The sequence below is a fragment of the Drosophila sechellia genome, chromosome 2R (genome assembly GCF_004382195.2).
Source record: "Drosophila sechellia strain sech25 chromosome 2R, ASM438219v1, whole genome shotgun sequence".
Lineage (NCBI taxonomy): Eukaryota > Metazoa > Arthropoda > Insecta > Diptera > Drosophilidae > Drosophila > Drosophila sechellia.
In genome coordinates, this window is record NC_045950.1 from 10,449,189 (window position 1) to 10,475,944 (window position 26,756).

Sequence of the window (26,756 nt, forward strand, 5' to 3'; positions counted from 1 at the left end):
CCGATGGTATCGAAAACCATCGCATTCGGTGCCAGCCCTATGCCGTATGCTAAAGAATATTAAAAACATTGGTCAATTCGCGTCGTTTGCACACGTTGCACTTTTGTTGGCATTGGACGAGGTCGAGTGAAAGCACAGCGCAAGCCCCGAGAATCCCGATTCGTTTGCTATGTTCAGGGTCAGGCCGCTCCTCCCCAGGATACGAAGCTCCCTGCAAACGACCTTGAAACTCCAAGCAGATACATCGCAATCCGAATCCGAATCGGTCCGTCGGAACCTACAACTCCTACACAACAGTTGTCGTAGTCGCCCTGTGAGCAAGTAAGTCTTGTGCGTCCTATCAACCACCTTTTTTGATATCATTTTTGTGCGCGTAACGCAGCCAGAAATTCCGCACAATGGCCACCGGAGGAGAATCATCCAAGGAAGTGTCGAAAGAGGAACCCGCCAAGCAGGGCAATCGCTTGGTCGCCTCCAAGTCGCCGTATCTCTTGCAGCATGCCTACAATCCAGTGGAGTGGTGAGTAGCAAAGGACTAAGACTTCGTGTGGGTGGGTGTTATTCCGTCTTAAATCACGTGTGATAAGAGATAAGGTTGATAAAAAGCACAAGCACTTGAGGAATGGTAATGAAAACAATAATAAAGGCTTTATTACTTTACTTACTGTTAAGTCGCGTCCCTTGGTTATTATATAAACGTGTTATGTGGTCTTAATATAAATATATATATCGACTATTTTAAATTTCCATTTGACCCTTTGAAGGTACCCATGGGGCGAGGAGGCTTTCGAGAAAGCCCGCAGCGAGAACAAACTAATTTTTTTGTCAGTGGGGTACTCCACCTGTCACTGGTGCCATGTAATGGAGCACGAATCGTTTGAGAGCCCCGAAACGGCTGCGATAATGAACGAAAACTTTGTAAACATCAAGGTGGATCGGGAGGAGCGACCGGACATCGACAAGATATACATGCAGTTCCTACTGATGTCCAAGGGCAGTGGTGGTTGGCCGATGAGTGTGTGGTTAACACCCAATTTGGCTCCACTGGTGGCGGGAACTTACTTCCCACCCAAATCCCGTTATGGAATGCCCTCATTTAACGCTGTTCTCAACTCCATTGCTAGGAAGTGGGAAACCGACAAGGAGTCCCTTCTTACAACCGGATCCTCATTGCTCTCTGCTTTAAAGAAGAACCAGGACGCTTCGGCTGTGCCAGAAGCGGCATTTGGAGCTGGAAGTGCTATTGAAAAGCTGAGCGAAGCCATCAACGTCCATAGGCAGCGTTTCGATCAGACCCATGGAGGATTTGGCTCAGAGCCCAAGTTTCCGGAGGTGCCGCGTCTCAACTTTCTTTTCCATGGCTATCTTGTCACCAAGGATCCGGATGTTCTGGACATGGTGATTGAAACACTAACTCAAATTGGAAAGGGGGGTATACATGACCACATTTTTGGCGGCTTTGCCCGCTACGCCACCACTCAGGATTGGCACAACGTCCACTTTGAGAAGATGCTCTATGATCAGGGTCAACTAATGGTGGCCTTTACCAACGCCTACAAGGTGACCAGGGACGAAATATATTTGGGCTATGCGGATAAAATCTACAAGTACTTGATTAAGGACCTACGTCATCCTTTAGGAGGATTCTATGCTGGTGAGGATGCGGACTCCCTGCCTACCCACGAAGATAAAGTAAAGGTAGAGGGAGCATTCTACGCTTGGACCTGGGACGAAATTCAAGCTGCATTCAAGGATCAGGCGCAGCGTTTTGACGACATTACGCCCGATCGGGCTTTTGAGATATATGCTTACCACTACGATCTTAAGCCACCGGGTAATGTTCCAACCTACAGCGATCCCCATGGCCATCTCACTGGCAAGAACATTCTAATCGTACGAGGATCAGAGGAGGACACCTGTGCTAACTTTAAGTTGGAGGCGGATCAATTTAAGAAGCTGCTGGCCACAACCAATGATATATTGCACGTTATCCGGGATAAGCGACCGCGTCCGCATCTGGACACCAAGATCATATGCGCATGGAACGGTCTGGTGTTGTCGGGACTCTGTAAGCTAGGCAATTGCTATTCCGCCAACAGGGAGCAGTATATGCAGACAGCAAAGGAACTTCTCGATTTTCTTCGCAAGGAAATGTATGATCCGGAACAGAAGCTGCTCATCCGTTCGTGCTATGGTGTGGCCGTGGGTGATGAAACTCTGGAAAAGAATGCGTGAGTTTTGAATTACTTTCTAAATTTTTTGGATATGTAACTAAGACATTGCCCGTTGCAGATCGCAAATCGATGGATTCCTTGATGACTATGCGTTCCTCATCAAGGGCTTGTTGGACTATTACAAAGCTACACTCGACGTAGATGTATTGCATTGGGCAAAGGCGTTGCAGGATACCCAGGATAAGCTTTTCTGGGACGAGCGAAACGGAGCGTATTTCTTCTCGCAGCAGGATGCTCCCAATGTGATTGTGCGACTCAAGGAAGGTGAGTGGGATAGCTTTTAAGTACACTCTTTAACAACATCTGATTTCCTAAATTTCGTTAAGACCATGATGGAGCCGAACCTTCTGGCAACAGTGTATCCGCCCACAATCTCGTTCTACTGGCCCACTATTATGACGAAGATGCCTTTCTCCAGAAGGCCGGGAAATTGCTGAATTTCTTTGCGGACGTATCGCCCTTCGGACACGCTCTCCCAGAGATGTTGTCCGCCCTGCTGATGCACGAGAACGGCCTGGATCTTGTGGCAGTGGTGGGACCGGATTCGCCAGACACCCAACGATTCGTGGAAATTTGTCGCAAGTTCTATATTCCAAGCATGATCATAGTGCATGTGGATCCCTCGAATCCAGAGGAAGCCTCCAATCAGCGCTTGCAGACAAAGTTTAAGATGGTGGGCGGCAAAACTACGGTTTACATTTGTCAAGAGCGAGCTTGTCGTATGCCAGTTACCGATCCGCAGCAGCTGGAGGATAACCTAATGGCATATTTCTTCTCAAAACGTGATTAGATCCGGAAATTTACTCGAAATGTATTTTTAGAACTTCTAGATGTTAGTTAATTGTTATTATTTTGCTTCAAAAGCAAAAAAAAAATGAGTTCTCGGAACTACATAGTGTTAAGAGCCCGTTATTAAAGACCCCAATAGACTTGCGACTCCAGCTTCTTCCATTGTTAAGTCTGAGAGACTGCATTGCTCCTTAAGTGTCTAGAGTTGTTTAAAGTTGTTGTACAAAGGCTCCTCTTCTTATTTTCATGGTATAGCTTATGTAGATTTTAAACTGCCAGGTTCATGAGCTATCTCCAGTTTGAGACCAATCATACCCATCCATTTGAACGAGAAAACGAGGCTAACAGTGACTAATAACCGAAATAACCTTATATATGTCCATATACAACGTTAATAAAGCCAGCAGGTGGAAAACATATACAATGTGTATCATAATCGTTAATGTTGGAGTCAATTCACATACATCACACCATAATTGAAACTAACGTCGAGTTATCTCTCTTCTCGAATACAACACGTTTTGTGCATTTATTGGAATCGTTCTGTTCGTGGAGCTATCAACCATTCGGTGGTCGGCTGCACCTGCTCCGCCCCAGAGGCGTAGGCGTAAAACTAGGCTTTAAACTAAATGCGTGCCCTGCGCTGCGTCCGCGATCCGCCACCAAACCCGATCAAATGCAGGAGTGGTGCTGGGATCTCGAAGGCCACGGCAATCGGCGTAGAAGGAAACTAAACGTATGGAGAGAACAGTTCGGTAATCGGTAATAATAATCGTAATAATAGTAGTTTGTAGCAATTAAAATAATTTAGTTGAAATTCACATTCATCACATTGGTTGGCCGACCATCTGCCATGCCTCATCCTCAACTGTTGCTGTCGTCGTCGTCCTCGTCGTGGCCTCCGCCTCTCAGGTGTCTGCATCATTGAAGCTCATTGCTGCATCGAAACTATCCACGATGGTCTCCATGCGCTCATGATGCTCAAAACGGGCGAACTTTCGTGCAGATTTCCTGTACCTCCGCGAGAAGCGCGCACGCCGAAAGAAACGGAAGCGCGTGTCCTCCTCCTCCTCGTCGTACTCCGGCGCCGACACAGAATCCTCGTCCGTTTCGCGCAGAAATTCCTTCGGATCCCGATGAATCTTAAAGATCTTGGTGGCCGTCGCCCCGTTTAACTTCGATATGGTGCGCGAGGCATTGAGTATTCCACTGGAATTCGAAATGGAATTGCTGCGGTTCTTAATAGCCGTCAGCCGATTTGTGATGGACACCACGTTGAATAACTTGGACAGCTCCGAGTCGACGCAGCGCGATTCGCGACGCAGGTTCTTGCCATTCTTTACGTAGATGAAGTGGTTCAAGGGGCTCTGGCTCAAGCTTTGGCTATCCAAGGGATGGCTTCCAGGGGAGCAGGTGGGCGAGATGGAGACGGATACGGAGTTGCTGCTGCCGCCGCACCCGCTGGTTAGCAGAGTGGGCGTGGAGGGCGGCGCTGGCGGTGGCACATGCGGCATTGTGTAGCAACGCTGGCGGCCCGAGGCCAATGAGGAACCCCCGCCCGCCGGCCCTTCGTACAGGTTGGTCACGTTGTAGCGGCTCAGGCGGCACAGCGACGTGGACTCCTGTTCCAGTTCCGCCTCCGGGTCGTGGCTGGTGGGCATGTCCATGGCCTGTGCATGTGTGTGCGTGGTTTTTGGCCAGGTTTTTCGAGTGGGTGGAGTGTGGCGAGCGGAGAGCGAAGAGCAAAGTGGTGTCGTGTGTGGTGCGACGGGGCGAAAAGAAAGGGCGTTGCAGCAGTCTCTGGATTAAACCGATTCATTCATCTGCGGACGCAGTGCATCCACTTACCTGCAGCAAGCCTTCGACTTCCATGTACTGGCTGTCGGTGGTGAGACGGTGTGTTTTGTGCATCAGTTGTTGATATCAGGTATATTGATTAGGAAATATATAAATAAAGACTGTCATCGATATTTGCTTCCACCTATCGGGCTGTTGAACTTCGATATCAGCAGGCTTTATTTATGTTATACAATCGGGACCCACGGCACGTCGATACTTGGATACTGGGCGTTATCGGTATTTTGACGGCGCCGCCACTTTCTTTACAGATTTTTCAAACAAACTATTTTCAAAAGCACACACAAAATACTTGTGATATTGTTAGTAAATTTCAATACGTTTGCTTCGACCTCGAAACTTAAACTGAACCCTGTTCAGGAAAACTTTTTTCAAAAGCACAATGTATAATGTATAAAATGAAAATTACTTTACTGTATTTTTCGATGACTAATAATGTAGCCTTATTTATTTAAATTATCCAAAATATAACAAGATGTAATCACACAACATCTGACTTCTGATTGGGATATTGTTAGTAGGAAGTGAATCCCTTAAGATTTTAAGTCTGATTGGAGCCACTTGAAATTATTTATTATTTAAAGCTTACAATTTTTAACGGGTTTTGACCGTTAGTTCAATACATCATCTATAGAAAGGCTCAGACATTTAATTTTATTGAAATAAAAGAACCATTTAAATTTGTATTTTTATATGGCATATTTGAATATTCATATCATTCGGTGGGAAATTCATTAAATACTTAACTTATCCTGAAGCCCAAAATAAATTTTTGTAAATCTTGGCTAATTGCATTATATTATTATATAAGCTTGTATTTAAGATCATCTTCAATGAATGTAACTGATTCCCTGTAAAAATGTTGTCCCAACTAGCCCATTAAATATAAACAATTACGCAGTTTTCGGTTTATGAGTTTAATGGTTGTTTTCCGGTTTCAGTCTTTAGGTTTACAGTTTTATATTTTTAGCAGATCCACGCAGCCACTTGTGGTCTTCCATAGGCCCCCACTTTTTTTTTGGTTTTTGTGTGGGAATAGCGGGCCAAACTATTGCTGTGCTTGTGGCCAAGACTCCTGTTGATGGCGCACTGTGCAAGTCGTCTGGTCACCATGGTCCGGAAGGGTTCCGGGTCGGATGGCTGGTCGCGCCTATGTCATCTGCACAAGCGGCCGGTTTTGCTTGGTTTGGGGGCGGGGAGTGACTGTGCTGGCTGGAGGAGCACGGCAGTGACGCGTCCCAGCCACTGGCTTTTGTGTGTTTTGGGATGGATACTGGCGTGCCGAAGCCTGTCGCGAAACCGCTTGGGTCGAATGTTAAACAGCCCGAGGCCCGTGATCTCGAAGAGACAGTTTTAGCGTGCCAACCGCACGAATGGCGAATCGTTAGCCATCGTAGTGCTATGTGAGTTCGAATTGTCTTGACAAAAGTCAAAAAATTTGTATGTTTTTTAAATTTCCGAAGAAATTTAGGTTTTGCCCGGTTCACGCCCACTGTAGCTCCACTCGCACGGGGGACAACGCGAAGGGTTGCGACACCGGAAACCGGAAGCAGCCGAAGCCGCTACCGGAATCGGGTGGCGCCCGCCTTCGGGACCGTCGAAATCCTCCTGCAAAAGGATCTAAGTGGGCATTCATCGGACGGGGGGTTTTTTGCCAGCTTCACAGAGGACCAGGATCAGACCAAAAATCAGCAAATAAATCGTTACAAAAGCGATGATTGCCATGTCTCTCAACAGAGCGATCATCTCTTTTGTTAGCCAGCTAATCGCTTTTTCTCCGCTGACCGGCACAAAGTGGAGCCGGCGGTTGTGAGAATCAACGGTTGTGCGGGGCGGCTGGAGATCAGGCAACATCCATTTCGGACTCGCAATGTCAAAACATTATATTCGAAGAAAATAGGAGCTCCATGCCGAGGCACTTTGCCCGCCATCTGCTTCGAATATCATATTCCTCCATTGCGAATAACCGATCTTACGGACGAAATGCCTGATCCTCAGCCACCCCGCCCGATGATTCTCGAAATCTAGTTTCTAGTTGCAAATAAAGTTTCAATGTTGCAATAAAAATTATTGCTTTCCAAATGCTGGCGTTCTGTGCCAAATTAGCCGCAAGTCGGCGTGAAATATTATGAAAATAGAGCCGTTTTCGAGTCATTGCGAAGAGCAATACAAACAGCGTGGATTTGTGGACTTCAGATGCTAGTCGAGGCTTACCGGCACGCCGATTGCCAGTGAGTATGAAGAGTATGAAGAGATGTGGCTGTTGCTGCTGCTGATGTGGCTGCTCCCCATCTCCAGCTCTGCGGTTGTTGGGCTCTCTCTCTGACGTCGATCGGCTGGCGAGGCTACGAAAAGTTCTGTTTGGATGGGCGGCAGCAGCGATGAGGTCATGAATGACGGTGGCTGCTGCCTCTTGGTGTTTGGTGTTGTTTATGTCGCCTAATTCTCGTTCTGATCCTCCTGCCGATCCTTTTGGCGCTTGCGGCAGTTGTCGAAGGTGTGGCCCCGGAAGCTGCAGTAGGTGCATCGGGTGATGCGCTTGGAGCCACGGGTGTTCTTTGTTGCGGCGACCTGTTCCTCGTCCTCCTGGTTGTTGTGCTCGATGATGCGGCCCTGTTCCAGGAGATCCTTGAAGGTATGGATACCTTGGCGGGAGATGTGCTTGCGGTATTTGATGTTCAGCAGACCGAACAGAAGATCCAGTTCCGTCTCCTCGTCGTGGCGACCGTTGGGCAGCTGGGCCAGCAGAGCTCGCTTCTGGATGACGAAGGTGTCAATGGGGTCATGGTCCTCCTGCTTGTTTTGGAAGAACTCCGTGTAGATCTGGTAGGAGGGCTTGGTGGGCGAGAAGTGTTCGCGGATGAGGGCGATGGCTTCCTTCCACGTGGTGGCCTCCTTGCGGACGCCTTGCCACCAGGTGCTGGCCATACCGTAGAACAGCAGTGAGATGCCCTTCAGGGCGTTCTCGTCGCTGATCCCCTCCACATCCTTGTATGTCTCGATGTTGCCGATGAACTCCTCGACCACGTCGTGGTCGCGGGTTCCGCCGAAGCTGTGTGTACAGGCGGAGAAGTTGCCCTTGCCTCTGCTGGCATCTGCTCCTCCGGCTGCTGCACTTCCGGCGGCGCCCACGGCGGCCGCTCTTACCGCTTCGATCAGCTCGCGTAGCTGCTCGTTGGTCATCTGTGTAAGCTGGGCCATTTTTGCTGCTGTGTGAGGTTAGGCGATCAAATTAATCTTGGTTCAGTCGGCGGACAAAGCCAGTGTAGCGAATGCGGCCGGTGATTTGAACTGAGCAGCCCTCACACATGGCGGCCCTTTTATACCCGCCGGTTGTGAAATCGAACTTCGAAAAAGCTTGAGGAATTGGGGAGAGCTAATAAGAGAGAGATGGTCTATGTTTTTGGTATTATTGCTTAAAGTGAATCATCGCGCTATATAATAATAGTAGTTTAAAAGCCGGTAAGTACATATGTATGTACATATGTAGCTCCGCCACTGATAGGCAAACCTGATTGTAAATATGGCCCAAACTGATAAACAAACCTTAATTTACCAGAACTGATAACTACTAGTGTTTTGTACAATAAACTGCAGAATTTAATGTTTTTGGAGGGGCTTGCCTGTGCTTTCTAGGGAGTTTTCCTCATTTTATACTATTAAATTTTTTTGTGAAATTGTCACAATATATGTAGATATTTGTAATTATAATCGGTTACTCATAATTTGTGTATGAGTAATTAGAGATATTATTATTATGCTTGTTTCGATATTAGTTTAAATTCACTTTAAGCCGGTCAATTGAAAAATATATTAAATAAAGTTATTATTTGTCAGTTGCTCATTTCATTATATAGAAATAAATGCTAATCTTCTTGTATATTTTTAGTGTTTTTCTTGGAACTTGTAGTTTTTCATTGCTGTATGAAATTCTATAACCTGTCTCATAGTCTAATTACCAACACGCGATAGAAATTCTGTTAGATTTTTTTTCATTAAAATTAAATTTCAAATTAAGTATCTATCTTCATAGTATATAAATATATGTAAATACATATGTACTTCTACCTAAATGTATCTGAGTCTGAACAAATACTATTTCGCTTTGTATTTTGACATTATTATATGTATAAAAGGTCAACAAATCAATATAGTTGACGTCATTAAACTTATTAATGTTCGAAATTTGCACTCGAATCCGACTAAAAAAAAGTAAAAGAACTTTTAATTCCATTATTAGCAAAATGCCATGTTTGAATGTCATTTTTTATTTGTGTATTTATCTAAAGAACAAATTCGAGATAGCAGTAGGGAACCCCCACAACAGTGCTCACTCCAATTATTCAAAAATGCTAGAGAGGGAGAGAGTGTGTGGGATATTTTTCTAAACTCGAAAAAGCTTTTACTTGCAGAGAGAGAGAGAGAGAGAGAGAGAGAGAGAGGGAGGAGAACAATGTTGCTTTTAATTTCACAACAAACGAAATCGCTGAGCAGTTGCCCGCCAGCCGTCAAACGATTGGGGCTTGAAAGCGGAATTGAGTTGGTCCAGTTCGGGCGCTTGTTTACTTATTTTTTAAACCCAAAGAAACCGGCAACAAAATGACGCAGATGTCCGACGAACAGTTTCGCATATTCATCGAAACCATTAAATCTCTGGGGCCAATTAAAGAGGAGCCGCCATCCAAGGGTAGCTTCAGCAACTGCACGGTGAGATTCAGTGGCCAGCGGGATCACGATGCCGTGGACGAGTTCATCAATGCCGTGGAGACGTACAAGGAGGTGGAGGGCATCAGTGACAAGGATGCGCTGAAGGGTCTGCCGCTGCTCTTCAAGAGCATTGCGGTGGTGTGGTGGAAGGGTGTGCGCCGGGATGCCAAGACCTGGTCGGATGCCCTTCAGCTGCTGCGCGATCACTTCTCGCCCACCAAACCCTCCTACCAGATCTACATGGAGATCTTCGAGACGAAGCAGTCCTACGACGAGGTGATCGACTCATTCATCTGCAAGCAGCGAGCGCTCCTGGCCAAGTTGCCGGAGGGACGACACGACGAGGAAACGGAACTGGACTTCATTTACGGGCTGATGCTGCCCAAGTATCGGGAGAGCATACCCCGACACGAGGTCAAAACCTTCCGGGAGCTACTCGATCGGGGGCGAACTGTGGAGCGCACAAGGCACTGAAGTTAGTTAAGTTAGTTGTATAACTAATAATAATAATAATAATAATAATAATAATAATAATAATAATAATAATAATAATAATAATAATAATATAATAATAAATAAATCTTTTACATTTATTTTGAAGCCTATTGGCATGATTCATTTAATATCAGAATATACAATTTTGTGAATTTAAAAATACACCTAATACCAGGGAAAACATTAAAAGTCATTAACTATACGATAAGATAAGCTCAAATCAACTTTAAGCCTGAAATTATTATAAAAAGCTGAAACTGACTGTACGAAAAATAAAAAGGGAACATAAACACAAATTTTTATTTAAATCTAGAACGAGATGACCAAAGTTTAGTGCCGTGTATATTATAACATTATAATTGCGTTCAAAAATAATAACAAATGGAACCAGAAAGCGGTTGTGTGAACGGTCTATAATTAAACAGCTCGCTGGGCAAAACATCGATACGTTTCCAAGCATCGATATCAACAAGAAATATCGAAAGTTACTGGCACGGGACATCGATTCTCGATGCATCGATGTATTCTTACATCCCTAGCCTGACTGAGGTGCGTAGAGTTTCCAGTAATATCGTGCAAATAACGTGGGATTGTGCGTTTCGCCGACCGCGAAATGGGGAAAAGTATCGCCGGCGCAGGCGACATACGCGTATACCAGGCGGCACTTTTCCGACAGCCGAAGATCCTTCTCAGATCGCATTTCATGCTCTTTCAGGTTGCAGGAATCTTCTGGCGTCCCCCTTCTCGTCCTTTCGTAGGCTCTCATGTGAGACCGCGAGCGTGGATCTGCGACTGGGACTTCGACTGCTGAGCGCCGGGCGTAGGACAAGATGACCACCAGCAGTGAGGACGTGCTGCTCCAGATGGGCGAGGTGCGGTACAAGAAGGGCGACGGCACGCTCTACGTAATGAACGAGCGTGTGGCCTGGATGGCGGAACACAGGGACACGGTGACAGTCTCCCATCGTTATGCGGATATAAAGAGTGGGTTGTCCCTCAAAGCCTTCTTGGCCAGATTTCGTAACCCATATTTTTAATTTATGCAGCCCAAAAGATATCTCCTGAGGGCAAACCCAAGGTGCAGCTGCAAGTGGTACTCCACGACGGAAACACATCAACCTTCCACTTTGTCAACCGCCAGGGACAGGCCGCCATGCTTGCCGATAGAGACAAGGTCAAGGAGCTCTTGCAGCAACTGCTTCCCAACTTCAAGCGCAAGGTGGACAAAGACCTGGAAGACAAGAACCGGATCCTTGTTGAGAATCCCAACCTGCTGCAGCTCTACAAGGACCTTGTCATAACCAAAGTCCTAACCAGCGATGAGTTCTGGGCTACGCATGCCAAGGATCACGCCCTTAAGAAAATGGGCAGGTCCCAGGAGATCGGTATGCATAAAAAACGTGTGTCCACTTTATTGCGCGTTCTTATAAATTGTAATCGCAGGTGTTTCTGGCGCCTTTTTGGCCGACATAAAACCGCAGACAGATGGCTGCAATGGCCTCAAGTACAACCTCACCTCTGATGTGATTCACTGCATTTTCAAGACCTATCCCGCCGTTAAACGCAAACATTTTGAGAATGTGCCTGCCAAAATGTCCGAGGCCGAGTTTTGGACCAAGTTTTTCCAATCACACTACTTTCATCGTGACAGACTGACAGCCGGCACAAAAGATATATTTACGGAGTGCGGCAAGATTGATGATCAGGCATTAAAAGCGGCTGTCCAGCAGGGAGCTGGTGATCCTTTGCTAGACCTTAAAAAGTTTGAGGATGTTCCTTTGGAGGAGGGCTTTGGCAGCGTAGCCGGGGACCGCAACGTCGTGAACAGCGGGAATATTGTGCACCAAAACATGATCAAGCGATTCAACCAGCATTCCATCATGGTGCTCAAGACCTGTGCTAACGTGACCTCAGCGCCGTCAACTATGACAAATGGTACCAATAATGCCAACGGGCCTGTTTCTCAATCCGCCTATACGAACGGTATGAATGGAAAGGCCCAGGCCACCGCGACGAAGAGTTCCGCCGATCAGGTGGACAAAGACGAGCCGCAGAGCAAAAAGCAACGACTGATGGAAAAGATTCACTATGAGGATCTCGGGGATCCTCTATTGGAGGAAGAAGATGATCCCGCCAACGGCGAGAAAGCCAAGTCTAAGCAGTTCGAACTGTCCAAAGTGGAGCGTTACCTCAATGGCCCTGTCCAGAACAGCATGTACGACAACCACAACGATCCAATGAGTCTGGAAGAGGTACAGTACAAGCTGGTGCGGAATTCGGAGTCATGGCTAAATCGCAACGTGCAACGAACGTTCATCTGTTCCAAGGCGGCAGTAAATGCTCTGGGTGAACTAAGTCCTGGCGGTTCCATGATGCGCGGTTTCCAAGAGCAGTCAGCGGGACGTAAGTAGAAAGTAACCAATCTTAACCGAAATCACTGCCAACTTTTTGATGACATTACAGAACTTGTGCCGAATGACTTCCAACGAGAGCTGCGCCACTTATACCTTTCGCTGTCCGAGCTGCTGAAACACTTTTGGAGCTGCTTTCCGCCCACCACAGAAGAGTTGGAGACAAAATTACATCGTATGCACGAGACGTTGCAGCGCTTCAAAATGGCAAAACTAGTGCCTTTTGAGGTGGGTTTTACCTTATTTTTCTTAAAAAGATATTACAAAGCTCTGTTTATTCCAGAACCGCGCTATGCACGAACTCTCGCCACTGCGATCCTCGCTGACGCAGCACATGAACCAGCTGCTGCGCACCGCCAACAGCAAGTTCGCCACTTGGAAGGAGCGAAAACTGCGTAACAACAGGTAGCAAACGCTCAACGGAGGCGAGCTCGAGCATCTGCCACACACCTCAAGAACCATTATTATAGACTAGGCTTAACTGTAAGAGTATGCGGAACGCATTGGAATAAAACATTATTTGCAACTTGGTAGGCCAGCGCTGTTATGTCTATTTTTGGAGTATTCTCAGTCTGTTGTCGTGACTGCCTGTATTTTGGGGCAGCGGCAGCCTGTGGTTAGTTATGATGCCTACCCACGGCCATCAATAAACAGGTGCTGCGATTCTATAAAAGTTGTCAGCTTGAGCGCTTGGCGGTTTAGTTGGATAGCACTTCTTGGTCGCGAAACCTAAAGGATATTTTGCAGAAATGAATAGTCTAACATTATCTTGCCTTGCCTTTCTACAGTTGATCTTTGTGGAGTCCACTTTGATATTTCAAACCAACTCGGAATTCGGTGTAAATATTGGTGTAATTGTTTGTATTCCAGCAGAAATTAATGTAATCAAAATGTTTAGATTTTTATATCCATATCAGTGCCACTTACTTTGAAGAATCGCAATGTGTTCCTTTCGTACAACTATGAATTCAACTACTACCAGCCCGAGCACATCTACAAGTAAGGATTTGTAAGTTCATATTTATCCGAAAAGGAATATATCGTTCTGCTTAGATGGGTGATAACTGGGAGGATAGTTATTTGACGTATAACACCACTGGTGGAGATGATAGTAGCAGCAGCAGCAGCAGATCCTTTCGTTCTGTGGATGATAATAGTTCAACCAAAAAACGAACTTTACCGATCATGAGTCGAACGAATTTCTACATTATGCTCAAGGATAAATTGGAAAGGTTGGTTTTATTTAAAAATCTTTTTAAGTCATATTTACTAATGGCATTCGTTACAGATCAGGATACCCTGCTGAGTCCTGCCTCCTTCGCTTGATTTGCGAAACGAATTCCTCAACGCTTGGCCAAGTCAATGGACTCTTGGGCAGCATAGTGCATATCTTGTTCACGTGAGTTTAAAATCTTTTCACGATCTGCATATGATAATGACCGCGCGTGCTAACTCTGAAAAGCGAAAGATATTTTTAGCACCACACCCAATCATTGGGGTTTCCTCTTGCAGACCCAGCAGCTCCAATGACGAGAATCTCGACAAAGACTACTACCAAGCCGAATGGGATGGCCTTCGCCATGGCGACTGCTCATCTTATGCTAGCCAATGTGAAGAGAATGTATTGGACTTGATATCAAGGCCATTGCATGATGTTCTTAGGGAAGCACTGGATAGACGAAATGGAAGACCATAAACTGGATAGTAAATCAGGCGCTTATGGTTTGATCTGCAATAAACCAATTCGACCCGACATAGATTTCCAATTCTTCGTTTTAATTAACAGCTTCTTGAAAACGCACCTTTCTAGTCGACTTTTGCCCAAGGCGACCGCCAGTTGGTTTTAAAACGCTCACAGTCGAACATCGGAAATTGTTTACCATTGCATATTTTAGAATTTTATCAATACCATGTACAGAACTTTGATATTTGCACCATTTCTTTTCCTCTGTGCCATAATAAATAACTTAAATTTGGTTAAGTCTGCGCTGTTTTATACCACCAACTCCGAGTTTGGGGTAATTTCAACTCAAGTGCTAGTGAGCTGTTGTCTAAAAACTCTTTTACTTCGTAGATATTTATGGCCATATCGGTGCCGATTGGCTTGCCACATCGCAATGTCTTTCTGTCCTATAACTACGAGTTTAATTACTATCAACCGGAACACGTGTACAAATATCCGCCGATTTTGGTGGGTTTCTTATCGAAGTTCGCTTCTTGAGTCTTTTGTTTGAACGTCGTGTTCGTCAACATTTATAGATGGGTCAGGACTTTGAGGACAGCTATCTCACATATCCGACAACTGGACGTGAGTCCAAAGGGCGATACTGCCAGAATTGCACAGATTGGAAAATAGAGGAAAATAAAAATAGCACCTCATCAACTAAAAATTCCACTAAAGCTGCATCGCGTGAAAAACGTGGTCTAACTCTGATGAGTCGCTCGGTATTTTATGCAATGCTGAGGGATAAATTAAGAAGGTCAGTAGCAAACAATCAAGGTTATTATAGTTAATTATTTAATAGGTAAATTTACATATTTTAGGTCAGGGTTTCCAGCTGAACCCTGTTTACTGCGTTTGATTTGCGATACAAATGCTTCACAACTGGGCGAAGTTAATGGATTTTTGGGCAGCCTCGTTCACATTATATTCAGGTCAGTTGGTATCTCTTTTTAAAGGAAGCTGCTCGAAGATCATTCAAACTTCTCATTTTATTATAGTCCTAGCAGCTCCAAGGATGAGCACCTGCCCAATGAGTATTACCAGGCCGAATGGGATGGTCGAGGACATCAGGAGTGCTCCGCGTATACCAAAAGATGTGATCACAACATTTTGGACCTGGTTTCCGTGTCACTGGAACAGGCTTTAAGCGATATTGTAAGCCGACGAAGGCGCAAATAAACTGGAGTGCTGACCAAGAACCAAAACCAAGTATCTTTCTGAGGGTTTACCTATCAAATTAGCGGCCACTTGCTTGGCGTTTGCCACGCACTTGTTGCGAGTGTTTCGAGTGGATTGCAATTCAGTTGCTGTCTGAGCATCGTGGTGGTCTATCGTCTGTCTCTGGGTCGGAAAAATGAATTTTACCAGTTACTTTCTTGGCCTGGTTTTCCTTTTAACCGTTTACCTTGACTTAACCAACTCCTTTGTGGCCTTTACAGCAGCCAGCACCCACGGTGTAAGTTCTTCAAGAATTTATTTAGCGGAAAAAGTACTTCTATCATCTTGATTTTAGATCTTCGCCGCTATCGCCGTTCCCCTCGAGTTGCCCCATCGAAATGTGTTCGTCTCGTACAATTTTGAGGCCAACTACAATTTACCCACGAACTGGGAGAAATGGACAATATTTGTAAGTTTCATTTTAGGTTTGTTTACGGCTATAAAACGCCACATTTGTTGACAATTAGCACGCCTTTATGGCACAATTAACAGTTCAAGCAGAATGGGAGTAATGTTTGGTTATTTACCCATCGCTCAAATTCCAGCAAAATGGTCCCATAGAGTCGGAGGAAGTTGTAGAAGAAACCGATACGGAAACGGATGCGGAGTCTTCCCGTAAATTGGCCACTGGTTGTCAAAACTGCACAGTGGAGGAGGAAAATGAGGCAGGTGGCGAAGAAGTGGAGGAAACCACCGAAGTTCTCCCCAAAGAACGCAAAGTTAGATCATTGCTTACACGTTCCAATATCTATCGCATTTTCATAGATAAACTAAAGAGGTTTGTTATTAGCTAATGAATTGTGACTATACTAAACTAAGTATTTTAGAAGCGGTTTTCGTGGTGAATCTTGCCTGCTGCGACTGATTTGTGAGACAAGTGCTGCTCAATTGGATGAATTTAACGGCGTGTTGGGCAGTTTAATGCACGTTTTATTCAGGTATTATTCAGGCATCTTTTTAATGACCCCATATAACTTCTTAAACTTTAAAGTCCCAGCTCATCGGAGTCTGAAGACTTACCACTGCGCTATTACCAAGCGGAGCACGATGGTTGGAACGGTCATTGCCATGTCTACGAACCAGGTTGTGGCGAAAGTATTCTGGAGCTTATATCAGAACCTTTTGAAGAGATTTTCAAGCACATAGAACGCAATAAAATATAGATAAAATATACCTAAAACGACTCATAAATCTGTTACTAGAACATACCATTTGGCCTGAATTGACTTACTGGCTTTTCAATTAGCAACTTTCGCTGCTTGAAACTAGAAATCATTAATTGGATCATCACTTCTAGCCGGAAAGAAAGGTTTTCACTTTGGCTGACTCCAAAACTGACTCTTCAGTTGAATGAGGGTGGTTGGCTACAATGGATGGTCGTGGAACATTCATAGTTCTTCTGATTTTTGGCTATTTCAGGAGCTCGCAGGCCAAATTTGTTTGGAGTACGGGTGGAGCATCTTCGGTAAGTATTTATCTTTGGTAATTATGTAAAGTGCAGTATAATATCTATTATTCAGCTTTTTGTGGCCATCGCTTTGCCATTGGACTTACGGTTTGAAAAAGCCTTTTTGTCTTATAATTTTGAAGTGTCCTACGATTTGCCAAGAACCTGGAAAAAGAAACCACCGTTTTTGGTAAGATCTCAATTGAATTACAGAAAATCAAACTCTGTTCATAAACATATTTCCCACTTAAGCGACATGGAAATGGCACGAATGATGAAAGTTTACTGAGTGATCACCATGGCCATCATCAGAATGATGATTTCGTTTACGATGACTATTACGATGATGATCAGCACTCTGGTAACAAGCACAAGCACAAACACCATCAACATCATCATGATAAGAAAAAGAAGAAGACTGAACCTAAACCCGGTTCAGATACCAAGCCACAGAAAAATAAGCCCAAGCATAAGCATAAGAAAAAGCACAAGTCAAAACCGAAGCCACCGCCAGAAGTGGATGAGGATGACTACAAGGACTTCTTCCAGGGATTTCCCTTGGATGGCATGGGTGAATCTGTGGCCAGAGATCGCCAGAGGAGGTCACTACTCTCACGTACCAAGTTCTATGAGATTATCAATCATCGGTTCGAATTGTAAGAAAAACTGCTGAAATTGTTGGATTTTCAGCTCAAATATCTGCATATACTTTTCAGGCATGGATTAGGATCGGACGACAGTTGTTTATTAAGACTGATTTGCGAGGCAAACAGCTACCAATTGGGAGATCTCAATGGTGTGCTGGGTAACTTAATCCATGTAATGTTCAGTCCCAGCAGCTCTCGGTATGAGGAGTTACCTAAGCGTTACTACATCGCAGAATTGCATGGTCGGAATGGCAACTGCGGGGGCCATCGACTGCGATGTGAGCATAGTGTGCTCGACATGATCACGCAACCTGTGAAAAATAAAAACAAAGTGCACTAAAATTCTCCCTATTTATCACTACTATAACTGGCATTTGTATTAACTTCTTTTAAGTATTCCTCATAAACATTTTTAGCGCTGGCCAAGGACATTTTTTCGCATAGGCCTTGGCCTCCTGGCACATCCTGTTATTTCTTTGCCACATTTTCTCCGGACAGGTGAAAATCAAGCGAGCATACGCACAAAGGCTGTAGAAGAGGGGGTGTCTGTCACATGCGTCGCTTTGACGACTCAGCGGAGATAGCTCCTGGTATTTGCTCCTGACCACCGTTGAACATCTGGCAAAGTTGGACTCATATACATCGATGGTGGGTTCGCTGGAAAAGGCGCGTTCCAACATGGGAACTTTTGCTTGGATCAATCGATTTCCCTGCAGAACCGAGCTGGCATTGAAAATGCAATCTAAACGGCACTTGATAAGGAAGTTTGCTAAATTAACATGGCTTTTAGATATGCTATTAATACTTACACTTCCCTGAATGGCCGACTTATGACACTCTCTGTTGAAAACGCCCCAGTTTGGCAGGGGTGCTAAGCAACAAACGTGTACATTCTGTAGATAAAGCATTTTGCATCAAGAGAAATATAAGTAAATAAAATATATATATCTTACTTGTACAGATTTGGGCGCTGCCTTGCACTTTGCAGCCCGAAAGGAAACTATTAAACCTAGAAAAATCAAGGCAACAAGTAGACGCCCTGTCCGCATAACTAAAGCTTCCACCGCCGAATGATCCAAATTCATTGCGGATAAATATGCTTGCGTGCGGCTATTGAAAAGATGACATGAAAAGATCAACTGTTCCCGCACATTAACCCACTAAAGCTATGAGTGCTGTGCTTTGAAAATTACTTCATTTGGCTGCCAAAAAAAATTTTTCCAAAATTTTACGTTTAATTCTTGTCCTGCTTTATAAGGAGGCAATTCCAAAATGTCTTCGGTGCTGCATCTACTGGGTTTCTTGTGGCTTCCTTTGCTGGTTTATAGTGCAGCCAATGATGTGGGAGGATTGCAGAAATGTACAGAGCTTCTAAACACACAAAAGTTGGTCTACTGTTGTGGCAAGTCCTTTCTTGATAAGTTTCCGTTCGTTGGCAGCAATTGCACACCATTTTGGGATGACTATGGTCCTGTGAGTAACTCTTGTGGATACCTGTTAATGAGCTGAATGATAATATCTTTGCAGTGCCGCTATGAATGTCTGTATAGGCACTGGGACCTCCTAGATCAGGATAACAAGATCAAGAAGCCAGAGCTATACATGATGATCACCAGCCTTTACAGCCCCTTGAATGGTTATGATAAATACGGAGCCGCTTTGAAGGCAGCTCACGAGACTTGCGAAGCTCTGGGCTCCAGACACGCCGACTTTCTGCTGCTCTACTCCAACCAGGTGGCGGATAGAATGGGCATGGCTTCCTCCACCTGTTTGCCATATGCCATGCTCCATGCTCAGTGTACCATGGTATACCTAACCGCCAACTGTCCCCGTGAGAACTGGATAGAGGATCCGAAGTGCAATAGTCTGCAAAAATTGCTGTCAAGTTGCACAAAGAAACTGGACGAAAAGACAAATGCGCTCAAGGGAAAGGATGAGGAGCTAACGGGTAACGGGTGTGGCCATGTAGATACAGAAGGACCCCATCTGCTCTTGGCCAGTTTTCTGACACTGATGGTCTCCAAGTTCATATCGGATCAGTAATTAGGCATTACCTAGATTTGTCTGTCTGGTTAAAATGATTGCATTTAAGCCGATAAGCTTGTCTAATTGCAATTGTCTGGCTTAAGCCGAGCCCCCAATGGGACATTTGGTTGGACTTTGACCTGCCATAAGTCCATCACGATGACTGCACATTTTCGCTCACGAGACCGTCGCTTGAAAAGTGTTTTTGCTGTGCTCGACTAATTAGTGGATGGATCGTCACTAAAGTTATAAAGTAAGCCGACGGTGCAAGACGAAGCTCAGACTGACTAAAATAATGGCCCGGCATATAGCCCTGCTGATCTGCTCATTGGTGGCGATGGCTGGGAGTAATCCACTCGATGTGGACTGTACTCGTAGACAGGATTTTAATGTAAGGCTTCAAGGAATCATCCGTAATGATCGATTGATATATTGTTTACAACCTATTCTTTCAGATTGTCAAGGACTGCTGTGCCTATCCCACATTCAGGTTTGACCAGTTCAAAAGCCAGTGTGGTAAATATATGCCAGTTGGTGCTCCCAGAATTTCACCCGTAAGTCAAGAACTAATACCTATGGGCATCTAGTGAGCTATTTTTTTTTTGTTATAGTGCCTATATGAATGCATTTTCAATGAGACCAACACAGTTGTGGACGGAGCTATTCATCCTGACAATGCCCGACTCATGCTGGAGAAGCTTTTCGGTAATCAGGACTTTGAGGAAGCCTATTTAAATGGTTTCATGAGCTGTTCAGATGCTGTGCAAGAGATGATTAGCAATAGGAGGCCACGGCCCCAAAGAAAAACAGAACAGTGTTCTCCATTCGCACTTTTCTATGGAATTTGTGCCCAGAGATATGTCTTCAACCACTGTCCATCATCCAGCTGGTCCGGCACTGAATCTTGCGAAATGGCCCGATTGCAAAACATGAACTGTTCGAAATCAACACGTGGTTCTAGTCATCGCCTTTAAAGGCATATAATAAATTAATAATTGAACATTGTATTTGTTTGATGGGATGCGTTAAGTAAATGGGCCGCACTGAAAGTCGTTTGGATATCCGGTTCAGGTTATACATACATATATATATAAATATCGGGTTATGGTCGTACAGCAGAAGTAACTCGAAATGCTTCACCTGCTGACTTGGGTTCTAATATTTATACCAGCTTTTCGAGCTGCCGATCCCATTTGCTCTCAAAGGCCGGATGTAACAGTGGGTATGGTTTATTTTTAGGAGACTTAGGATAATTATAGTTTATACCATCTAGGCCTTGAAAAACTGTTGCAAGCTGCTTAATCTGAACTTTTCGAGTTTCAACTCCAAGTGCAGTCAGTATTTGGTCAATGGAGCCCACATATCACCTGTAAGTCAACTGATTCACACTAAGAATCTATGTTTCACTAACCTGATTCTTCTTTAGTGCAGCTTTGAGTGCATCTTTCAAGCGGCGAATGCATTGAACGGTACCCATTTGGTCATGGAAAATATCGAAAAGATGATGAAAACCATTTTGGACTCTGATGAATTTGTGCAGGTGTATGTGGATGGTTTCAGGAGCTGCGGTAATCAGGAGAATGTACTCATTAAGACGCTGAAACGCCGGCGTGTTCCCATCACCGGAAAATGTGGCTCGATGGCCATAATGTATGGCCTGTGTGCCCATCGATATGTCTACCGTAATTGCCCGGATAGCGTTTGGAGCAAGAGCCCCAACTGCAATGAGGCCAGGGAATACAACACTCGCTGCGATGACTTATAATAGATGGGACTATTAAACTTAAATAAATCACACATATTCAGCTGCTTTGATCACTGAGTGATGGAATTTATTTGGCTTAGTTAAAGAGTACATCCCGCCAAGTGGGCTTTTCTGGGTATCCGAAGACGTCTTGCCCAGCTGAACACCCAAGTTGGTTCATAGATTCCTCATCTTCTGACTGCATATTTAAGCTAGCTGTAAAATACATACATACTTAAAACTGCACTACCATCCAAATTACGATTGCTCACCAAGTTCATCCAGGCTCATGCCCAAACGATTGGCATGCTGCATTAGAGCTTTCATCAGTAGATTGGAATCCACGATTCCATCATGCTGTACATCCTGGAATGACACCATTATATCCTCACCCTCCTCATCCGAAAATTCTTGACCAAACGGGGCGACATCGTTACCACCTTCATAGGACTACAAGTACGTATGTGTTTTTATTGTAATCAAGAAGCAGTACCAAGGATTATATTACTTCAGGTCCAATCACAAAGTCCTGGAAGGCAGCCTGGGACCCGGACCAGAACAAAAGGCAGCTTACAAAGGTTAACTGGTTCATTGCAGCTTAGTTGACAACTGTTGTCCAATCGAACTTTGTATGATCATAAAGCCCAATAAAACGTAGACGAAAAGTACTCGCACTCGGTTGTCATGGTCAATTTGCTGGCTAATGGTCAACAAATCGAGGTCGGATATGAATGCCATTCAAAAGGCTAGCGACAGATTAAACTTAATGGACGAAACTTTTACTTTAAATGTGTGTTGTTTACATTGGATAAATCAATCTATATGGAGCATCAGCTGCTGGGCAACGGAACATGGGGCAGGGGATTGCACTGCTCGGCGAATTGCTTGGCCAAATTACAGGGTCTCTCGTTTTTCCACATTTGCGGGGGGCAATTGAGAAAAGTCTCGGCATTCACACAGCTGTATATGATTCCGGCAAAGGGGGAACAGCCATGGGGCAGCACTTTGTAGGACTCGATGTTCAATGACTTCATGTGACCTTTAACTGAAAGTAAATAGGCATAATGTAATCTGCAATGTCAATGGCATCACGCATACGCACCGTTGGACAGACAGGACTCGAAGGAGCGCACTATGTGAGAAACAATTTCCTGATCCCGCCGATGAACGTGCTCTTCCAAGTACTGCTTAACTCGGTCCACTTTAATCTTTCCATTGACCATGGCGCCCGTCTCGCGGTAAATGCAATCAGGATAGCACTGTTTTAGATACGGAAGTTAAAGGTATGTTGTCCCTTTACTCAGTTGCAAATATTTACCAGATGAGCATAGCTGGGATACTTAGAGTTCGCCGACTTTAAGCCACTCACATATTTGTGGCACTTCTGGGGCACATCACCCATATCCAATTCCGGAGTGCGACAGCAAGTGTTGATGTCCTACAAGATTGAGTTTATATTACATGCACTCTTCTGCGATTAATTCCTCTTACAAAGTTATTGAAATTCGGCGGTGCTGAGCAGTTAAATGCCGCCAACGAACATTCCAGAATAATTATTAAAAAACCAAAACAAATGGTATATTTATGCATATTTCTAGTGTAGTGATTCACTGTGGTGCCGTGAAATAAATAAAATTTTTCTACCACTCCGCCGGTCGCTTTATATAGCCAAATTTTGGCCCGCTTTTAATGGGCTTGTAATGAAGTCGGGTCGTCTGCCATTGTTTGTTGGTTCAATGGGCCTGCCGAAGGCTGGGGAGCCACAAAGGTTGACTGACTGTGATGACTGGACTCGATTCCACTCGATTTTGTTTGAACAGCGCTCGCGCGTGACAAGACAACTGGGGAAATACCAGAAGTATAGCCGTAAATTTGGCGAAAGCATTACGGATGGCAGATTAGAGCGGGCTAAAGCCGAGTGAATCATAGGACCGGCAACCAGGTGATACTCCGGGTAATCCTTTCGCTATTCCATTACAGCCTAATTAGTGCGGCGTGTAATTAATGAGAATGCTGAAAGACGAGACCCCCTTGACACCGAGGTGCTAAGTAATTGTTGAGTGCTCCTACCAACCCCACTAGCTGTCATGTATGCTTACACTGCGAAAAGTAAGCCTGGAACTTACTGTCCGTTCACAAAGTGTTACATTTGTATATCTCTACTAGCATTGAGTCAGAAATCACTTTGCTCTTGGGTGTTAAATAAGTAAGTACAAACTGATCCAAACTAAATACATAGTAAAATATTGACCATTTGAAGGATAGGAAATACTAATATCGCACAATGCGCCCCTACAAGAAGGACGCTTTTAAGTCACAGGATTACATTAGTTTCTCGGCCCATGCCCTTCTCTGTGAGGATGACAACGACCAATCACTAAACTCCCTTGAGCAGCACGACATAGTTTTCCTCACATATCGTAAGGCACATACCTTGCTCCAGGCAGGAAAGTTATGGATGAGGCGTATGCAATATTATTGTGCAAAAAGCGCTTTTGAGAAAGCGATAAGCTGGTTGAAAAATTGCAAAATGACCAGTCTCGAACAGAAGAGCCGTAAAAAAGGGATGCTGATCGCCCTTTTCGAAACCTTGATGATCTGCCTTAACAAGATGAGGCGGTATAGGTGCGTCTGCCATGTGATGAAGGACCTTCGTCTCCTGACCATCAATAATCCTTCGGCTTTGGCGCTCTGTCAGCATGGTCGTGCCCTAAGCCACTTGGGTAAATACTATCCATCACGTTTGTGCTACTTGAAGGCGCTGAAAAAAAGTCCCAGAGACAAGAGTATTATGAATAAGATTACCAGAATCAACAAGAGAATCAACGATTTTGAGGAGACCAGTAAGATGCTTTCTCAGCTGTCTATATAACAATAAAATCTACGCAAATCTCGATATATAAAGCAATAAGCTATCAATTCATAACAAATATCTTTATCAGATGCTTTCTCAGCTGTCTATATAACAATAAAATCTACGCAAATCTCGATATATAAAGCAATAAGCTATCAATTCATAACAAATATCTTTATCAGATGCTTTCTCAGCTGTCTATATAACAATAAAATCTACGCAAATCTCGATATATAAAGCAATAAGCTATCAGTTGATAACAAATATCTTTATCAGATGCTCTCTCAGCTGTCTATATAACAATAAAATCTACGCAAATCTCGATATATAAAGCAATAAGCTATCAATTCATAACAAATATCTTTATCAGATGCTTTCTCAGCTGTCTATATAACAATAAAATCTACGCAAATCTCGATATATAAAGCAATAAGCTATCAGTTGATAACAAATATCTTTATCAGATGCTTTCTCAGCTGTCTATATAACAATAAAATCTACGCAAATCTCGATATATAAAGCAATAAGCTATCAGTTGATAACAAATATCTTTATCAGATGCTCTCTCAGCTGTCTATATAACAATAAAATCTACGCAAATCTCGATATATAAAGCAATAAGCTATCAATTCATAACAAATATCTTTATCAGATGCTTTCTCAGCTGTCTATATAACAATAAAATCTACGCAAATCTCGATATATAAAGCAATAAGCTATCAGTTGATAACAAATATCTTTATCAGATGCTTTCTCAGCTGTCTATATAACAATAAAATCTACGCAAATCTCGATATATAAAGCAATAAGCTATCAGTTGATAACAAATATCTTTATCAGATGCTTTCTCAGCTGTCTATATAACAATAAAATCTACGCAAATCTCGATATATAAAGCAATAAGCTATCAGTTGATAACAAATATCTTTATCAGATGCTCTCTCAGCTGTCTATATAACAATAAAATCTACGCAAATCTCGATATATAAAGCAATAAGCTATCAGTTGATAACAAATATCTTTATCAGATGCTTTCTCAGCTGTCTATATAACAATAAAATCTACGCAAATCTCGATATATAAAGCAATAAGCTATCAGTTGATAACAAATATCTTTATCAGATGGTCTCTCAGCTGTCTATATAACAATAAAATCTACGCAAATCTCGATATATAAAGCAATAAGCTATCAGTTGATAACAAATATCTTTATCAGATGCTCTCTCAGCTGTCTATATAACAATAAAATCTACGCAAATCTCGATATATAAAGCAATAAGCTATCAATTCATACCAAATATCTTTATCAGATGCTTTCTCAGCTGTCTATATAACAATAAAATCTACGCAAATCTCGATATATAAAGCAATAAGCTATCAGTTGATAACAAATATCTTTATCAGATGGTCTCTCAGCTGTCTATATAACAATAAAATCTACGCAAATCTCGATATATAAAGCAATAAGCTATCAGTTGATAACAAATATCTTTATCAGATGGTCTCTCAGCTGTCTATATAACAATAAAATCTACGCAAATCTCGATATATAAAGCAATAAGCTATCAATTCATAACAAATATCTTTATCAGATGCTTTCTCAGCTGTCTATATAACAATAAAATCTACGCAAATCTCGATATATAAAGCAATAAGCTATCAGTTGATAACAAATATCTTTATCAGATGCTCTCTCAGCTGTCTATATAACAATAAAATCTACGCAAATCTCGATATATAAAGCAATAAGCTATCAATTCATAACAAATATCTTTATCAGATGCTTTCTCAGCTGTCTATATAACAATAACATCTACGCAAATCTCGATACATAAAGCATCAGTTGATAACAAATATCTTTATCAGATGCTCTCTCAGCTGTCTACATAACAATAAAATCTACTCAAATCTCGATGTATAAAGCAATCTATATAAGCTATCAAGTGACAATAAATATCTTCATACTGAAATGCGACTTTTTTTCTCCAGTGTATGTGTGTGTTTGCGATTTTCGCTTTTGTGTGCTCGTTGTGTCTTCTGCTCAGTGATTTGCTCCTTATGTTCCTAACCACTAAGCTGATGGCATTTCGGGCATAAAACGATTTCATCGCAGTTCCTTTGTGCTTAAGGCAGGCTTAAATGCTACGGCAGTACATTATTTAAATGGAAGCGAGGCAAGTGCATAATCCGAATGAATTAAAACTAGCTTATCCCCGTTTCACACTCTGATTGATTTCAGTTTTTCCCATTTCCTCAAGCATCGCATGTGCATCGAAAACTCATTTTCTATTGAATATCGAAACAATGCTTGCAACAAAGCTGAACTGAATTAAAAAACTTTCATGTGCAAAGATGTGAAAAACATTTAAAAAAGAGAAAATTGCCCGGAAAAAGACACTGAAATGCGTGTGACATTAAATATGCATGAGACAGGACGAACGCTTTAACTGGAGAAACGGGTCAGAGAATCGGAGAGTGAGAGAGAGAAAGAACGAGTGGATGGACTCGAAACAGGACAACGAACATGTCTTTGCTTTTGGCATCGAGAGAAAACATTTTTAAATTGGAATTTAAATGCCTCTGAGTGGCAGTTGACATAAGCATT

General features: G+C 43.4%; 16 protein-coding genes across 21 annotated transcripts; 11 read left to right on the top strand and 5 right to left on the bottom strand.

Moving 5' to 3' along the window:
* The first annotated feature begins 26 nt into the window (after positions 1-26).
* Positions 27-3,440, top strand: LOC6609127 (spermatogenesis-associated protein 20). Its single transcript, XM_002033793.2, has 5 exons — positions 27-321; positions 383-520; positions 765-2,231; positions 2,293-2,498; positions 2,561-3,440. The coding sequence occupies exons 1-5, from the start codon at positions 170-172 to the stop codon at positions 3,022-3,024; spliced, it is 2,427 nt and encodes an 808-aa protein (XP_002033829.1). The 5' UTR covers positions 27-169; the 3' UTR covers positions 3,025-3,440.
* Positions 3,441-3,525: 85 nt separating this feature from the next.
* On the bottom strand, positions 3,526-5,013 carry LOC6609128. The gene is made up of 2 exons (XM_002033794.2): positions 4,872-5,013; positions 3,526-4,693 (listed from the first exon to the last, which is right to left on the bottom strand). The coding sequence occupies exons 1-2, from the start codon at positions 4,932-4,934 to the stop codon at positions 3,932-3,934; spliced, it is 825 nt and encodes a 274-aa protein (XP_002033830.1). The 5' UTR covers positions 4,935-5,013; the 3' UTR covers positions 3,526-3,931.
* Positions 5,014-5,781: 768 nt separating this feature from the next.
* On the bottom strand, positions 5,782-8,176 carry LOC116800310 (activity-regulated cytoskeleton associated protein 1). The gene has a single exon (XM_032714369.1). The coding sequence runs from the start codon at positions 8,079-8,081 to the stop codon at positions 7,320-7,322; it is 762 nt and encodes a 253-aa protein (XP_032570260.1). The 5' UTR covers positions 8,082-8,176; the 3' UTR covers positions 5,782-7,319.
* Positions 8,177-9,370: 1,194 nt separating this feature from the next.
* Positions 9,371-10,207, top strand: LOC116800579 (activity-regulated cytoskeleton associated protein 2). Its single transcript, XM_032716330.1, has one exon. The coding sequence runs from the start codon at positions 9,480-9,482 to the stop codon at positions 10,059-10,061; it is 582 nt and encodes a 193-aa protein (XP_032572221.1). The 5' UTR covers positions 9,371-9,479; the 3' UTR covers positions 10,062-10,207.
* Positions 10,208-10,596: 389 nt separating this feature from the next.
* On the top strand, positions 10,597-13,026 carry LOC6609129 (general transcription factor IIH subunit 1). 3 transcript variants are annotated; one of them, XM_032715496.1, is made up of 6 exons: positions 10,597-10,631; positions 10,798-11,066; positions 11,129-11,467; positions 11,526-12,485; positions 12,546-12,721; positions 12,777-12,984. In XM_032715496.1, exons 2-6 carry the CDS (start codon positions 10,913-10,915, stop codon positions 12,900-12,902), a joined length of 1,755 nt encoding a protein of 584 aa, XP_032571387.1. In that variant the 5' UTR covers positions 10,597-10,631; positions 10,798-10,912; the 3' UTR covers positions 12,903-12,984. The 3 variants fall into 3 exon arrangements, with proteins under 3 accessions (XP_032571387.1, XP_032571388.1, XP_002033831.1); XM_032715497.1 differs by lacking the exon at positions 10,597-10,631 and adding an exon at positions 10,657-10,674; XM_002033795.2 differs by lacking the exon at positions 10,597-10,631 and having other exon boundaries at positions 10,913-11,066; positions 12,777-13,026.
* A 78-nt stretch (positions 13,027-13,104) lies between these two features.
* On the top strand, positions 13,105-14,211 carry LOC6609130. Its single transcript, XM_032715503.1, is given in 5 exon segments — positions 13,105-13,332; positions 13,392-13,502; positions 13,547-13,725; positions 13,782-13,892; positions 14,006-14,211. Coding segments are annotated over 5 exon segments (675 nt in total). The 5' UTR covers positions 13,105-13,242; the 3' UTR covers positions 14,190-14,211.
* Positions 14,212-14,382: 171 nt separating this feature from the next.
* On the top strand, positions 14,383-15,421 carry LOC116800186. Its single transcript, XM_032715502.1, has 5 exons — positions 14,383-14,511; positions 14,568-14,684; positions 14,753-14,973; positions 15,038-15,148; positions 15,215-15,421. The coding sequence occupies exons 1-5, from the start codon at positions 14,404-14,406 to the stop codon at positions 15,393-15,395; spliced, it is 738 nt and encodes a 245-aa protein (XP_032571393.1). The 5' UTR covers positions 14,383-14,403; the 3' UTR covers positions 15,396-15,421.
* Positions 15,419-16,607, top strand: LOC6609131. Its single transcript, XM_032715499.1, has 5 exons — positions 15,419-15,672; positions 15,730-15,843; positions 15,980-16,212; positions 16,262-16,372; positions 16,426-16,607. The coding sequence occupies exons 1-5, from the start codon at positions 15,571-15,573 to the stop codon at positions 16,595-16,597; spliced, it is 732 nt and encodes a 243-aa protein (XP_032571390.1). The 5' UTR covers positions 15,419-15,570; the 3' UTR covers positions 16,598-16,607.
* A 50-nt stretch (positions 16,608-16,657) lies between these two features.
* LOC116800452 lies at positions 16,658-17,880 on the top strand. The gene is made up of 4 exons (XM_032715498.1): positions 16,658-16,899; positions 16,955-17,071; positions 17,134-17,537; positions 17,598-17,880. Exons 1-4 carry the CDS (start codon positions 16,804-16,806, stop codon positions 17,866-17,868), a joined length of 888 nt encoding a protein of 295 aa, XP_032571389.1. The 5' UTR covers positions 16,658-16,803; the 3' UTR covers positions 17,869-17,880.
* On the bottom strand, positions 17,866-18,610 carry LOC6609132. Of its 2 annotated transcripts, XM_002033798.2 has the most exons (3): positions 18,482-18,609; positions 18,338-18,421; positions 17,866-18,280 (listed from the first exon to the last, which is right to left on the bottom strand). In XM_002033798.2, the coding sequence occupies exons 1-3, from the start codon at positions 18,575-18,577 to the stop codon at positions 17,918-17,920; spliced, it is 543 nt and encodes a 180-aa protein (XP_002033834.1). In that variant the 5' UTR covers positions 18,578-18,609; the 3' UTR covers positions 17,866-17,917. The 2 variants fall into 2 exon arrangements, with proteins under 2 accessions (XP_002033834.1, XP_032571392.1); XM_032715501.1 differs by having other exon boundaries at positions 17,866-18,421; positions 18,482-18,610.
* A 56-nt stretch (positions 18,611-18,666) lies between these two features.
* LOC6609133 lies at positions 18,667-19,594 on the top strand. Of its 2 annotated transcripts, none has more exons than XM_002033799.2 (2): positions 18,667-19,001; positions 19,056-19,594. In XM_002033799.2, the coding sequence occupies exons 1-2, from the start codon at positions 18,801-18,803 to the stop codon at positions 19,569-19,571; spliced, it is 717 nt and encodes a 238-aa protein (XP_002033835.1). In that variant the 5' UTR covers positions 18,667-18,800; the 3' UTR covers positions 19,572-19,594. The 2 variants fall into 2 exon arrangements, with proteins under 2 accessions (XP_002033835.1, XP_032571391.1); XM_032715500.1 differs by having other exon boundaries at positions 18,956-19,001; positions 19,079-19,594.
* A 165-nt stretch (positions 19,595-19,759) lies between these two features.
* LOC6609134 lies at positions 19,760-20,553 on the top strand. Its single transcript, XM_002033800.2, has 3 exons — positions 19,760-19,944; positions 20,009-20,107; positions 20,165-20,553. The coding sequence occupies exons 1-3, from the start codon at positions 19,849-19,851 to the stop codon at positions 20,525-20,527; spliced, it is 558 nt and encodes a 185-aa protein (XP_002033836.1). The 5' UTR covers positions 19,760-19,848; the 3' UTR covers positions 20,528-20,553.
* Positions 20,554-20,684: 131 nt separating this feature from the next.
* LOC6609135 lies at positions 20,685-21,369 on the top strand. Its single transcript, XM_002033801.2, has 3 exons — positions 20,685-20,771; positions 20,827-20,922; positions 20,980-21,369. The coding sequence occupies exons 1-3, from the start codon at positions 20,685-20,687 to the stop codon at positions 21,316-21,318; spliced, it is 522 nt and encodes a 173-aa protein (XP_002033837.1). The 3' UTR covers positions 21,319-21,369.
* On the bottom strand, positions 21,355-21,934 carry LOC6609136. The gene is made up of 3 exons (XM_002033802.2): positions 21,806-21,934; positions 21,570-21,747; positions 21,355-21,513 (listed from the first exon to the last, which is right to left on the bottom strand). The coding sequence occupies exons 1-3, from the start codon at positions 21,887-21,889 to the stop codon at positions 21,395-21,397; spliced, it is 381 nt and encodes a 126-aa protein (XP_002033838.1). The 5' UTR covers positions 21,890-21,934; the 3' UTR covers positions 21,355-21,394.
* Positions 21,935-22,054: 120 nt separating this feature from the next.
* LOC6609137 lies at positions 22,055-23,023 on the bottom strand. Its single transcript, XM_002033803.2, has 4 exons — positions 22,789-23,023; positions 22,616-22,735; positions 22,400-22,556; positions 22,055-22,342 (listed from the first exon to the last, which is right to left on the bottom strand). Exons 1-4 carry the CDS (start codon positions 22,885-22,887, stop codon positions 22,128-22,130), a joined length of 591 nt encoding a protein of 196 aa, XP_002033839.1. The 5' UTR covers positions 22,888-23,023; the 3' UTR covers positions 22,055-22,127.
* A 384-nt stretch (positions 23,024-23,407) lies between these two features.
* On the top strand, positions 23,408-26,105 carry LOC6609138 (inactive peptidyl-prolyl cis-trans isomerase shutdown). 2 transcript variants are annotated; one of them, XM_032716360.1, is made up of 2 exons: positions 23,408-23,503; positions 23,558-26,105. In XM_032716360.1, the coding sequence occupies exon 2, from the start codon at positions 23,582-23,584 to the stop codon at positions 24,167-24,169; it is 588 nt and encodes a 195-aa protein (XP_032572251.1). In that variant the 5' UTR covers positions 23,408-23,503; positions 23,558-23,581; the 3' UTR covers positions 24,170-26,105. The 2 variants fall into 2 exon arrangements, with proteins under 2 accessions (XP_032572251.1, XP_032572252.1); XM_032716361.1 differs by having other exon boundaries at positions 23,419-23,503; positions 23,563-26,105.
* Positions 26,106-26,756: the final 651 nt, after the last annotated feature.

Coding starts and splice junctions, on each gene's coding strand:
- LOC6609127 (XM_002033793.2), top strand. CDS start 170: ATGTTCAGGGTCAGGCCGCTCCTCCCCAGGATACGAAGCTCCCTGCAA. Junction 521..764: donor GCCTACAATCCAGTGGAGTG/GTGAGTAGCAAA, acceptor GACCCTTTGAAG/GTACCCATGGGGCGAGGAGG. Junction 2,499..2,560: donor GATTGTGCGACTCAAGGAAG/GTGAGTGGGATA, acceptor AATTTCGTTAAG/ACCATGATGGAGCCGAACCT.
- LOC6609128 (XM_002033794.2), bottom strand. CDS start 4,934: ATGCACAAAACACACCGTCTCACCACCGACAGCCAGTACATGGAAGTC. Junction 4,694..4,871: donor AAGTCGAAGGCTTGCTGCAG/GTAAGTGGATGC, acceptor ACACATGCACAG/GCCATGGACATGCCCACCAG.
- LOC116800310 (XM_032714369.1), bottom strand. CDS start 8,081: ATGGCCCAGCTTACACAGATGACCAACGAGCAGCTACGCGAGCTGATC.
- LOC116800579 (XM_032716330.1), top strand. CDS start 9,480: ATGACGCAGATGTCCGACGAACAGTTTCGCATATTCATCGAAACCATT.
- LOC6609129 (XM_032715496.1), top strand. CDS start 10,913: ATGACCACCAGCAGTGAGGACGTGCTGCTCCAGATGGGCGAGGTGCGG. Junction 11,468..11,525: donor GGGCAGGTCCCAGGAGATCG/GTATGCATAAAA, acceptor TTGTAATCGCAG/GTGTTTCTGGCGCCTTTTTG. Junction 12,722..12,776: donor CAAAACTAGTGCCTTTTGAG/GTGGGTTTTACC, acceptor TGTTTATTCCAG/AACCGCGCTATGCACGAACT.
- LOC116800186 (XM_032715502.1), top strand. CDS start 14,404: ATGTACAGAACTTTGATATTTGCACCATTTCTTTTCCTCTGTGCCATA. Junction 14,974..15,037: donor CTGAGGGATAAATTAAGAAG/GTCAGTAGCAAA, acceptor TACATATTTTAG/GTCAGGGTTTCCAGCTGAAC. Junction 15,149..15,214: donor CTCGTTCACATTATATTCAG/GTCAGTTGGTAT, acceptor ATTTTATTATAG/TCCTAGCAGCTCCAAGGATG.
- LOC6609131 (XM_032715499.1), top strand. CDS start 15,571: ATGAATTTTACCAGTTACTTTCTTGGCCTGGTTTTCCTTTTAACCGTT. Junction 15,673..15,729: donor CAGCAGCCAGCACCCACGGT/GTAAGTTCTTCA, acceptor TCTTGATTTTAG/ATCTTCGCCGCTATCGCCGT. Junction 16,373..16,425: donor TTAATGCACGTTTTATTCAG/GTATTATTCAGG, acceptor TAAACTTTAAAG/TCCCAGCTCATCGGAGTCTG.
- LOC116800452 (XM_032715498.1), top strand. CDS start 16,804: ATGGATGGTCGTGGAACATTCATAGTTCTTCTGATTTTTGGCTATTTC. Junction 17,072..17,133: donor AAAAGAAACCACCGTTTTTG/GTAAGATCTCAA, acceptor TTCCCACTTAAG/CGACATGGAAATGGCACGAA. Junction 17,538..17,597: donor ATCAATCATCGGTTCGAATT/GTAAGAAAAACT, acceptor TATACTTTTCAG/GCATGGATTAGGATCGGACG.
- LOC6609132 (XM_032715501.1), bottom strand. CDS start 18,577: ATGCGGACAGGGCGTCTACTTGTTGCCTTGATTTTTCTAGGTTTAATA. Junction 18,422..18,481: donor CAGCGCCCAAATCTGTACAA/GTAAGATATATA, acceptor CTTTATCTACAG/AATGTACACGTTTGTTGCTT.
- LOC6609133 (XM_002033799.2), top strand. CDS start 18,801: ATGTCTTCGGTGCTGCATCTACTGGGTTTCTTGTGGCTTCCTTTGCTG. Junction 19,002..19,055: donor TTTGGGATGACTATGGTCCT/GTGAGTAACTCT, acceptor ATATCTTTGCAG/TGCCGCTATGAATGTCTGTA.
- LOC6609134 (XM_002033800.2), top strand. CDS start 19,849: ATGGCCCGGCATATAGCCCTGCTGATCTGCTCATTGGTGGCGATGGCT. Junction 19,945..20,008: donor CTCGTAGACAGGATTTTAAT/GTAAGGCTTCAA, acceptor CTATTCTTTCAG/ATTGTCAAGGACTGCTGTGC. Junction 20,108..20,164: donor GTGCTCCCAGAATTTCACCC/GTAAGTCAAGAA, acceptor TTTTTGTTATAG/TGCCTATATGAATGCATTTT.
- LOC6609135 (XM_002033801.2), top strand. CDS start 20,685: ATGCTTCACCTGCTGACTTGGGTTCTAATATTTATACCAGCTTTTCGA. Junction 20,772..20,826: donor CTCAAAGGCCGGATGTAACA/GTGGGTATGGTT, acceptor TATACCATCTAG/GCCTTGAAAAACTGTTGCAA. Junction 20,923..20,979: donor ATGGAGCCCACATATCACCT/GTAAGTCAACTG, acceptor ATTCTTCTTTAG/TGCAGCTTTGAGTGCATCTT.
- LOC6609136 (XM_002033802.2), bottom strand. CDS start 21,889: ATGAACCAGTTAACCTTTGTAAGCTGCCTTTTGTTCTGGTCCGGGTCC. Junction 21,748..21,805: donor ACTTTGTGATTGGACCTGAA/GTAATATAATCC, acceptor ACGTACTTGTAG/TCCTATGAAGGTGGTAACGA. Junction 21,514..21,569: donor CATGAGCCTGGATGAACTTG/GTGAGCAATCGT, acceptor TGTATTTTACAG/CTAGCTTAAATATGCAGTCA.
- LOC6609137 (XM_002033803.2), bottom strand. CDS start 22,887: ATGCATAAATATACCATTTGTTTTGGTTTTTTAATAATTATTCTGGAA. Junction 22,736..22,788: donor CGCCGAATTTCAATAACTTT/GTAAGAGGAATT, acceptor TCAATCTTGTAG/GACATCAACACTTGCTGTCG. Junction 22,343..22,399: donor CGAGTCCTGTCTGTCCAACG/GTGCGTATGCGT, acceptor ATTTACTTTCAG/TTAAAGGTCACATGAAGTCA.
- LOC6609138 (XM_032716360.1), top strand. CDS start 23,582: ATGCGCCCCTACAAGAAGGACGCTTTTAAGTCACAGGATTACATTAGT.